This window comes from Epinephelus lanceolatus, chromosome 15 (assembly GCF_041903045.1).
Source record: "Epinephelus lanceolatus isolate andai-2023 chromosome 15, ASM4190304v1, whole genome shotgun sequence".
NCBI lineage: Eukaryota > Metazoa > Chordata > Actinopteri > Perciformes > Serranidae > Epinephelus > Epinephelus lanceolatus.
In genome coordinates this window covers 33,073,642-33,084,946 of record NC_135748.1, presented here as the reverse complement: position 1 = coordinate 33,084,946, position 11,305 = coordinate 33,073,642, and the positions used below count along the sequence as shown (strand labels likewise).

Below are 11,305 nucleotides of genomic sequence, written 5' to 3'. Positions count from 1 at the left end.
GAAACTCACGTGTCAGGATATGATATTATTTACAAAATCCCTCTCAAGCGTTAAATTGGAGATTATGGAGGCACGGTGAGACTCCGCGTTTCTATTTTTTTGCACATAAACCGTGAAAGCACCGGACGCACAATAGTGCTACTATGCATGTTTGCATCACAGTCTAAAATCCATCACAGTCTACATCCTGCAGGACTCAGCCAGAGACGCACTTTCAGAATAAAAGTACATTTTTGGTAAGCAAAGTAAGATCTGTGCATTTATGTCAAAGCTTCTGCTGCAAATATTATTATTGTTATGATATAAAGGCCCAGGGCGGAATGTGTAGAGGAGGTTAGAGCAGCTGCCACACTCACAGACACAGTATGAGATGTCGGCCTGTACTGTCTCCTGCAGAGAGCTACAGTCGAAGCTTTGAGTCCATCGTTACACAATTTGTCTGACAAGTGATGCGTTGCCTTCACAGGCGGTTTGAACAATGCAAGTCGACATGGGCGAGTTTGGGCTCGTGAGCTGTACAGGCATGTGACAGCCGTGCAGAGTCTGGATATCATTATTAACAAACCGTGGCGACGCGCTTCACATTCTGACGCATAATAATAATAATAATGATAATAATAATAATAGTAATAATAATAATAGTTATTCAATTATTCCTTTGAGTGCAATAATCACATCATTTGTATGACTTTTTTTTAGTACCATGCAATCACCGATTTAATTTTACTGTTATCCAGTTGTGTGATGTCATTAATAATCACGGTGATGTGCTGCTGCGTCACGCGTCCCCAGGTGGATTATCATCTGTTAGGAACAGGAAAAAAAGGAGGAAGTTCAGGTGTCCAAAAAATGCTGAGGATGGAGCACTTTGCGGAGACCTTTGATCCCCCACCACTGACCTTTTGTTATTTCAGCCACCAGAGGAACCTCAATGGAAACAAGTTGAGCACGTTTCCCCACGGTAAACATTATCCTTGACGCATTAGTGGCCTGGGAGCTGCAGGGTGGGCAGGTGGGGGTATAAGCGTGGTAAATTTAAAAAAAAAAAGTAAAAGGAAGAGCAAACTAAGACCCTTAATCGGTCGACTTATAGCAAATAAAAAAGCTTCATATAAACAAAAATATCTCCAAAAAAAGCGTCAAAATCCGCCTCCTCAAAGACCCGTCACTGACTTGTATTAGTGTTGAAGGCGCGCGCTGCAAGCTGCACAATTTCAGAGATTTATGCCACCCTGAAAAGGTGGGAAAACTAAACAGAAAATGTAGGTATATACGTTCACTCTGCAGCATCCAGCCCACAAATACTGAGCAATACTTTGTGTACATTTTGGCCCCTCACAGCCGCCTCGGTGTTTAATGTCAGCAGAGGTTTTCAACAATATTCCTAATTGCACGGCAGTACAGGAGCGCCGTTTGATGTTTACATGCACGTTGATCCCCCTTTAGGTTGTACGGAGATGAAGGTCAGTCATGCGCCGTGGCCTTTTTAAAATATGACACGAGAAAACCCAAAGCATGTGTCAAAACGGGGAGAGAGAGTGAAGGCGCAAAGTTATGGCGTGTGTTTGTTTCTCGTGTCGGGGAGCAACAAATCTTTCTTATTGCTTGCAAGTGGGGTTTCTGTACAGCGAGGGCTCGTGTGCACAGGTAGTAAAGTCAGGAAAAAAAACTTTAGAAGGTATTGGTCAGCAGACTTTTAGCCTTAAAGCTAATTATGTAAAGGTTAAGACATAAAGGTAATTTCTTTATCATATAGGAGCTCTAATGCCTTCACGCTTGCGGTGCGTAATTGGCAAAAAAGGGCAACGTTTGGCCTTTCCGGTGCAAAGCCTTAATGCAGATCAAATGGACTCACGGTTTGAAAAGGAAAAGTGAAAATTACTGACTTAAAACACTTTAAAGGGTAATGTTCGTTTCACGCACGTCTAAATAAATCACTGAATATTTAATTTAAAATTGGCACCAGAGACAAATCAGGAGTCTGCCATTTATTTTCAAATTGCATGAGCAGGCAGATTCTTTCCAAAGGTTGAACATGTTCGCCTTTTGATCGCCTCATTTTCGGCAAAACATCATCATCATCCCCGTGAAGGATTTGTGTTTGGCGTGTTGTACAAAGTGTAGCAGCCGGTGCTTGGTGCGTAAAGAAGAGTAAAAACATGGGCGACAAATGAAGGGAAAAGTGTGATAATCCCCAAGCGCACTGAGATACAATTTACAAACATCACCCAGCCAATTACATTACTCAAAACCAATCATTCATTTCCTCCCATTTCCTTAATGATGCCATTTAAAAGGTTGAGATGAAGGGTGGTGTAGTGGAGCGTAAAAGCCACCCTAACTCAGGTTTTCCAACTTTTTGTTTTCATAATATAACTTGAACTTTTTTTTAATTTTGAGAGATTAAATCTTTGCTATAAAAACAAAACTAAAAGATTAAATGAATGAGAAGTTACGCGGGGTTTTAATTGCAGAAGTGTTTGCGGTTTCATGAAAATATTAATATAATTGAATGTGTTGGTTCCTTGTGATGGTCACACATTGGAGATTTTTACGCATGTTTTTGTTCAGCGCCACATGACTGTTGAAAAGGTGATCCAAAATCTTGATATTGCTTTATACTCACCATATCTGTCTCAATAACAAACGCATTCATGGTGGTATATCCCCAGCTTTGCTTTCTGATGGGAGAGAGTAGGACGAGGAGGAGGACGGAGGGGGGGAAATCTCTGTGCAGCTGTCATGTCAAACTTTTCCACCAATAGCAACGCGGCGCTGAGCAATCTCGAACGTCTATTGGAGAGCCGAGCCAATCAGCGCGGGAGAAGCGTTGGAAGTCCAGCCTCCTAATTTCTACAGATTGAAATGTAAGCCTGTCTCCAGTGCCGTCAGGAAACAGATCGAGAATTTTGTCCCTCTTGTTCCTTATCGCGCAAGAAGACTTTCTTGGACGCGGTTTTGGACAGTGGACACGCTGGACGCGGAGCAGGACCCACGCAGGAGGCACAAACCGGACACCGTGTTCTTCGTTTGCGGCTTTAACACGATGGGTGAGTTCAGTGTTGGATCGGTGTTTTTTTTTTCTTGTCAGGGATGCAGCGAACGGTCCAGCGGGCAAGGTGGGAAAAATATAGTGACATATGGAGTGTCTGTGGTGTTTTGGCGGCTCAGTTTATCTGTTAATCCAGCAGGGAGACACCGGGAGACTGAACTGGTACATGTGTCAGTTACGCGAGTTTTGACATCCGTGTGAAGTTTAGCCCGCGTGCACGACAACTATCAGACAGCTATTGGTTGGTACTTTTCACCCAAACATTAAACATGACTCAAAGTGATATAATTGAGATCTTTAGCATTTTAGAGGGAAAACTTTTGGGTGAAAACATAAAAGTTTAAAAAGATGCGCCTGTGCGTAATGGCTGCTTTTTTCCCTTTTAGATCAACACATTAAAGACACATTTTAGCTGCACAACGTTCTTATAAATGACAAAAACGTGTAATAAGTAGATTAAAAACACAGTTTAACACCTTACATCTTTTCTATATTTGATTGTATAGGCCTGCTAATATGTGTTTGGTGATATCAGGCCTGGTTTAACCCGGGTTAACGCAGTCAGTCTGCGGTGGGCCTCTATTACCTAATCGCTGTCTCATTGTTCTGCCCGTTTGTGTGTTTGTTTTTGACACCAGAGCCAGCCTTCGGTGAGGTGAACCAACTCGGCGGTGTTTTCGTGAACGGCAGGCCGCTCCCCAACGCGATCCGGCTCAGGATAGTGGAGCTGGCCCAGCTCGGGATTCGACCCTGTGACATCAGCAGGCAGCTGCGCGTCTCCCACGGCTGCGTCAGCAAGATCCTGGCCCGCTACAACGAGACCGGCTCCATCCTCCCGGGGGCCATCGGAGGCAGCAAGCCGCGGGTCACCACACCCACCGTGGTCAAGCACATACGGACATACAAGCAGAGAGACCCGGGGATTTTTGCCTGGGAGATCCGGGACAGGCTACTCGCCGACGGGGTTTGCGACAAGTTCAATCTGCCCTCCGTCAGCTCCATCAGTCGGATCCTCCGCAACAAGATCGGGAATCTGTCCCAGCAGAGCCCGTACGAGCCGGGCAAGCAGGCGCCTCACCCGCCGCCACAACCAACGTTACCCTACAACCACTTATACACATACCCGACATCCAAAGTGCCCACTCCCCCTGGCATGCCCACCCTTCCCGGACACATGGCCATGCACAGGATATGGCCCTCCTCGCACTCTGTGACAGATATTCTGGGGATACGGTCTATTACAGAGCAACAAAGTAAGCATGGCTGCATGGAGGGCGGTTGCATTTGTTTATTGCACTACATTTAAACAACTTTTGAAGAGGGTTTTGCGCGCAACAGTGCGAATGTGTGTTTGAGGGAGAAAGTGGATTTGAGTTACTGTATTTGTTTTTATAGGCCTCCAAAAGTAACTATTGGGACGTTATAAACTCTCAGGCCTATGTGGAGAGGGAGAAAGCTTAAATGCCATTTGACCTGCCGGCTGATATTGATTTGAAAGGGAGGCAGGTTAGTCCAGAAACAGATGGTCCGGCTCGCAGTAATAATTAAGAGGCGGATGTGGAATATTAGAGGGACAGCGGAGGGAAAGGCGGTGAGATGAAGTGCATCAAAATGAGGTGTGCTGAATGTCTGCCATGACTCGGAGCCAGACATTTTGTGCAGGGCAGCAGGTTTGTAACCGTGATTCAGGCCCCAACAGCTCCCGCTAAGATGTTTGCTGTTTGTCGTATGTGTGTCACATGCAGGTAGGCCCAGATAGCTTTGGCGTGCACTCAACAAGACCACAACTGTTTTGGAAACAGTGAAACAGGATCCGGCATAAATCAGTGTTAATGGTCGGCTCGGTGTTGTGAAAGGGTTTTTTTCTGAGAGCTTGTTTTCCAGTGGCAGGAAGGGAAGTGCTGTCAGTCCATTGCAAGCAGTCCTGCTGTCAGGATTCATGGCTACAAACACGCCTCGGCTCCTCTCCGCTCCCACCGCCATGCGCAAAGCTTAACTCGGGCAATCTAAACAAGACAAATGTGAGGCAGGTATCCACGAGAAATCACAAAGGCAGGAATGTGTTTTGAAAGGCTGCCTTTATAAACAATTTGTGCATTTCCCAATTATTTGCAGATGTGTGTGGCAGGTTTTTTCAGTGCTAAGTTTTACAGTAAGTTTGGTGAGAGATCATTTGCACCAAAGTGTTTAAAAAAATAGATTCAATTTTTTTCACAACAGAAGATAATTGTTAAAAAATAATGTGCAGCACTAATAATCATAAACTATTGATTTCACATAGCTCATATTTAAATTGACGCGCATGCGGGCACACACTGATTTAAACGCGCAGGATGCAGATTAAATTGCTGTGAGTGCATTTATTCAGAAACATTAAAAATAATATTTCAGCATGTACAAAAACGCACATTTCTAAAAGCCCTTTATCGAGTTAGAACTTTGGTGGCCCTGTTTTTACCCAGTGTAAACGTTTGGGACTGTGTATAATATAATATCCATCACGCACAGAGGAGGGAGACGGTGGAGGTAAATCTAATTTGTCCCCCGACAGGAAGACGCTTTGGTGGGCTAAAATGTCCCTGACCCACCAGAGAGTTGCCTCACTGCTGCCCATCTTCAACTGGGCCTCAGTGTGAGCCTCAGGATCAGTTTCACTCAGTCTAAACACATTTATTTGAAGAAATTTTAAGAAAATAAGACAGATAATTCCACTTCTTCCCCACTGACTTCAGTTTTAGTTAAAATCCTGATCAAGAAAAAATGAGGCCTGGTCACGTTTATTGATTTATAATTAAAGAAAATTACTACACAAAAGAAATATGTTAAATTTTAAGATTTTATTTCACTTGCAGTAAATTAGAAAGTGTCTCACATTATGCTAATTTTGTACAAGATATTTAAACTGATATTTTCATTTATCTGATGAAGATAAAAACGTTTTACGCAAACTTTACGCACACCGAAAGCCCATTGGATATATGAGCCATTTGTGCCTAAAATGACAAATGATCGTGCTTTTAGTGCAAAGTGTCACAGGGTTTATGGTCTGATGCAACCTGGCTAACCTACGCCTGATGGATGCATGAACAGCAGCGGCCTGTGCGGGTCTTTTTTTCCCTTAATCTCAAAAAAACCTCCCCTCTGACTTTCCTTCTCCTCTCTTCTCTCTGTCTCTTTTGCCCCCCCAGTTAGTGACAGTCCATCCTTTCCCAGCGCCAAACTAGAAGAATGGAGCGCTATAAACAGGACTAATTTCCCACCAGCAAGCTCTCCACTACTAGTCAATGGCGTGGATAAACCGCACTTAGAACCTGAAGCAAAATACACACAGGTAAACAAAAATGGACACCTCTTATTTTTTTGTAACCCAAAATGCAACACTACTAAATAAGAGTATCCAAATTTTAACAAACTGGCTTTTAATCTAACTGAGCTCTGGAGTATTTTATAATATTTTAATAATTATATGGCCTGGAAATTCCACATCTTTACTGCGCTCCTTCTGTTGGCTAGCTGGTAATGGTGCTTTTTATAATATATTATTATTTTTAATATTTTTTTTTACACTTCCTGTAGGTCCTGCAGCATGGTCAGAGCTTTTATGAATCATCTGATTTAATATTCTTTGGACAGCATTCTCTTGATTCTTCTTTTCCAGCTTTACATGTTTGGTTTTCAAAATTAACTGTAGCGCGTTTAACACCCCAAACCTGCTTGGACTCATAAAACAAAGTCAGCAAACTCATATATAGTCTGTTTTCAGTTCCCTGAAGAATTATTCCTACATAGGCCTACAGGATTTTAATGGGTTGGTTTCAGTACAGAGTTTGAGCCAAGACACTGAAGTGCATGGAGGGAACTGCTGCATATTTGATCTTATTCAGGTTTTCAGCGATAAAATGCAGCAGTTAATATTTTGTCTAAAACAACCACGGTGCAGGCCTAAACTTTCAAAATATTATTTATTAGTGTGCACTGAGTTATTACAGTCGATAAACACACGTGAAACCACAGATGCAAAATAAAGCACGTCGAATTTTAGACCTTACACACATTCTCGGTAATTTAAAAATATGTAAAGTTTAATTAATTTTAAAAAACATACCCTACGTTTAATTTGTATAAATTTAAGTTAGGATTTCAAATTAGATTTTTTTATATTTTTTTTCATGGTCAAAAATAATTTTTATAGGATTTTATTTTTTGGTTTTTCTAATGGAGGTTATAAATTATGACCCTGTGTCTGCGCGCACATGCGTCCTTGCTTCCTTTTATTTTGACAGGGCGTCACAATTAAAAAAACAAAACAAAACAATTTCATGCCGCGTAATTTTATTTTGCCACTTTCTACCAGGGGGGAGTTTTCATGCTCGTTACGCAGAAAACAGGGCCGGTGCTGTGAGATTAGCAGCGCTCAGAGGTCCCAGCTCCAAAGTGGACACACTGACTGTCTGAGCGGTTAGAAAACCAAGCGTACAAAAACAGAAGTGAGCCATTAAAGGCAGAAAATAACAACTCTATAAATTACCGAGTTTATTGCAAGAAAAACAAAGTATGGTGAAGTAAGTAGTGTTCCACCATAAGACTGGAGGATTTACCGAGCCTTTGTACAGGCAGCTGCAGCCTAATGTTAAAGAGAGAGACACATGTCATGCTCTCAGACGCACTGCAGTTTGGTTCAATTTCCAAAACAAGGTGTCACGATTTCCAGCATTGTCTCTCCCAGCTAAAGGCCTGACTCTTACGTTCTCCTTCAGGCTGAGTGTCAATGCAAAGTTGAATTCAAATGGGACACCATCAGAGAGACTCGGCCTCAATCACATGCAGTGATTCCTGCATCAGGCCAGAGGCTGCGGTTTGAAACATGAGGCCTATAGGCGCTGTGCTGAGGGCAGATACACCCATGGGACGCTCAGGTTTTTCCTCTGTGAGGAGGAGAAGAAGAAGAGCATCATTAAAATAGATTTAAGGCTAAGTCACGAGCTCAGTGCGCGCGGCGGCTCCGAGCTGATTCCGTTCAAAACGACTCAAACTTTAAGTAAAAGCAACTTCCCTTAACAACAAATACTTAAATATATAAAACGTGTAATATTTTTCCACGCTACATAAACAAGCTTTTAAATAGTTTTAATGATTTATTTAAAATCTAAACAAAGGGATCAGAGCGTGACAAAGCGAATCCGTTTGAGTTGTAATTATCTGGATGAATGGCGTCAATGCTTTGACATATTATTTAATGGGTTTGTCTGTTATTAACAGCACTGATTCAAAAAGGCATAAACATAAACACAGGCATTTTTATTATTATTATAATACTATTTTGACCACAAAAAGAAGATTATTTTAAAAATTAAATTAAATACAATACACACATTTTGTATTTTTTTGTGCAGGCTAATATATTTTAGAAAATCTAAATATTAAATAAAACACAAAATTCTAAGATATACCCATATACATATCGTTTAGTTTTAAGGATATGCAAGTGTATTCACTGTAGGGGTGGACAAAATAACAGGTACACCTAAACATATGATACAATCTGATGCAAAAAAAGCATATAAATTTTGTTGACTTTGTGTCAGACAGGTGTGTTCGATCACAGGCGTAGATTTCAGGGGGACACAGGAGACATGTCCCCCTTAATATTTACAACATTTGTCCCCCTCTCCCCAATTACAATAAAAGATTCTGCAAAATTAAAGACATTTCCATCATTAATTGATGCAGAAAAGGCAAAAATTGATGTTTGAATATTAATCAGAATGTAGGAAATTCTGAGTTTGGCGCTCAAAATTTCCTGGGGAAGGATTCCCACACCTCCCATTTTCATGTGTCCCTCCCAGTGTTGAAATGAAAGCTACACCCTTGTCTGTGGTCATATCTGAGGCTGCAGTGTTCCTGCAGTGGATTGCATTTCCTGTTTTGTGTATGTATATATTGTGTAGGTAATTGACCTGTTTTTCATGAATGGAATATGTGATAAAATTTAGTCTAATTTAAAATGTTTCCATTTGATTTAATGAATTTTTTTTTAATTTTAGACACAGCTAAAAGCCTGAGTGGCTTCAGTGTCGTTGAGCCAAGTGAAGACACACCAACACCCACAAACACAGACAGGCACCCACAAACACCAACAGTCAACCAGCACGGACCCACAGACACCCACAGGAGAGCGAGTGCACACACAAAACTAGCTTTCTCTCTATAGTTATGTTTTATAACCCCCACAAATGTCAGCTGAGAGTGGATTTTTTATATCTGTTTTTAAGGAATAGCCGGCGACTCTTGCCAGTCAGAGAAAACAAGTCGCAGAGACAGAAAAGATCCCAATTTTAGAAATAATTCTCAGTAGTCGCAGACCACCCAGGAACAGAAATTCGGCCTCCCTGTTGAAATGCTTTGGTGAATTCCTCAAGTTAAGTCCTGTCACTGTGCCAGAAAGGCAAAGCCCATTCATGCTCCGAAACCCTCGCCTCATTCTCTATCATATTTCCCTTCTTCCTGCCCTTTCACTCTCAATCTCTTATGACATCTGTTTTGTGGCGCCCCCCAACCACCCTGTCTCCCATCGTCTGACGTGGTATATCAACGCCGCCGGAGCAAACGTCCACTCTCTGGGTAGAAAACAAGTCCCGTAGACAGACGGGCAATCATGCATGTATGGTTTTTATCCATGTTTAATATGTTCCAGGGGCATGAGAGCGCATAATTGATCATTCATACTTTCATCAAAATTGGGAAAATGGGTTTTTTATGTGGTGGCTGTGAAGTTAGAATTTAAGTTTCTGCTGTTTATAATTCAATCACGTCTCCTTTCACTTTATTCTCCAGCTCGCCTCAGCTTTTTTCCATTAGAGCTCAGCTGCTTGTGTGCGTCTACCTGAGCTGGGGGTCACCAAATCATGTAGCAAAGAAAAAAAAAACTTCTCCATCCTCTCTGAAGAGGCAAATTATTTCCTTTTTTCAATTCTGTGGAAAACCACAGAATGAAAATCACTGACCATGATTTCTACACTGAGCAGGGAGCCCCCAGAAAGAAGCTCTCATTGACCTCTCAGATGTTTAACACAGATTTTTATGTCTCTTTTGTCCTCAGACGCCGAATGGATTGCCCACAGTGAACAGCTATGTCACAGCACCCAGCATCCCTCCCTACCACCCTCCCACCACCCAAGTGTCACCCTACATGGGGTACAGCGCCACCACGTCGGCCTATGTGACCGGAGCCACATGGCAGCCGGCCAGTGGCAGTGCTCTATCTCCCCACAACTGTGACATTGCCACCCCTCTGGCCTACAAGAGCATGACAGCCAATCGTGACGCCATCCACCCGGTCACCGCCTCGGCGCTGTGAAGTCAGGCCGGTTGGGAGGGAGCGAGGAGGGGAGTGAGAGACGGCGAGGACAGGAGACACCAAGTCTGTCCCCTGTGGCTTCATTTCATTCCCACTGCCTCCTTTCTATGAAGGACTTGGCCCCAGGACCCATATTTGCGCCCCCTCCTCCACCACCACCTCCTCCTCCTCCCTGCTCCTCACAGTCAGACCAAAGACACACGAGGAATAAACAGTCAACTTTTACAACAAACTTGTTGTCTGAAAGAACTTGCAGGACAGACAGGTGTACTGAAGGACTGATGTATGACTGCTACTCCCATCCATCAACACAATTCCTCTCAGATTCTTTACTGCACACTTCTGCAAATGTCTTTGGGCAAAACGGGGTAATGTATAACTTCATGAGTAAGCAATCAAAGAAGAGGGGGAAAACTTTGCATTAGTGTTTCAGGGTGCTTAATAACGCTATTGTTTTTTTTATATGTTTGTATGCTTTTTTTGTGTTTATGTTTTGATAAAAGTAACTGTCTTATGGAGCATTGTTTTCCCACTTCTCTAAAAATGTAGCCTCTGCAGGAGCTCCACAGAGAAGTTTATTTATTAGATTAAGGTACGTTGAATGAAGTGCAATTAGCCTAACAGACAGCATGGGGATCTCCACGCATGTTTAGACAAAATTGGCATTGGTCTGATGTTGGAGTCTAGAGCAGTAACAATTGACAAATGTTGCACAATGAAATTGAATGTATCTTATTAAATTGTTTGGCTGTTATTGGAGTTTGAAGGTTGTTTTGGAGAAAACTAGTTTCTATTCTGAGGACAGGAAATGTACAAAACAATTATCCTCCCTTGTTTTGTCTGTTAGTGTAGCTAACTTCAGGTAAATCCAGGGTGCTGTCGCCTGCCGGCCTGTT

At 42.4% G+C, this 11,305-nt stretch overlaps 1 protein-coding gene across 1 annotated transcript; it reads left to right on the top strand.

Moving 5' to 3' along the window:
* Nucleotides 1–2,900: 2,900 nt before the first annotated feature.
* On the top strand, nt 2,901–11,163 carry pax9 (paired box 9). Its single transcript, XM_033642105.2, has 4 exons — nt 2,901–3,050; nt 3,691–4,305; nt 6,241–6,383; nt 10,152–11,163. The coding sequence occupies exons 1-4, from the start codon at nt 3,047–3,049 to the stop codon at nt 10,407–10,409; spliced, it is 1,020 nt and encodes a 339-aa protein (XP_033497996.1). The 5' UTR covers nt 2,901–3,046; the 3' UTR covers nt 10,410–11,163.
* The last annotated feature ends 142 nt before the right edge of the window (nt 11,164–11,305 follow it).

Bases quoted from the DNA above. Each gene is read 5' to 3' on its own strand.
- pax9 (XM_033642105.2), top strand. The intron at 4,306-6,240 runs GTAAGCATGGCT...TTGCCCCCCCAG, and splicing joins GTCTATTACAGAGCAACAAA to TTAGTGACAGTCCATCCTTT. The intron at 6,384-10,151 runs GTAAACAAAAAT...TTTTGTCCTCAG, and splicing joins CTGAAGCAAAATACACACAG to ACGCCGAATGGATTGCCCAC.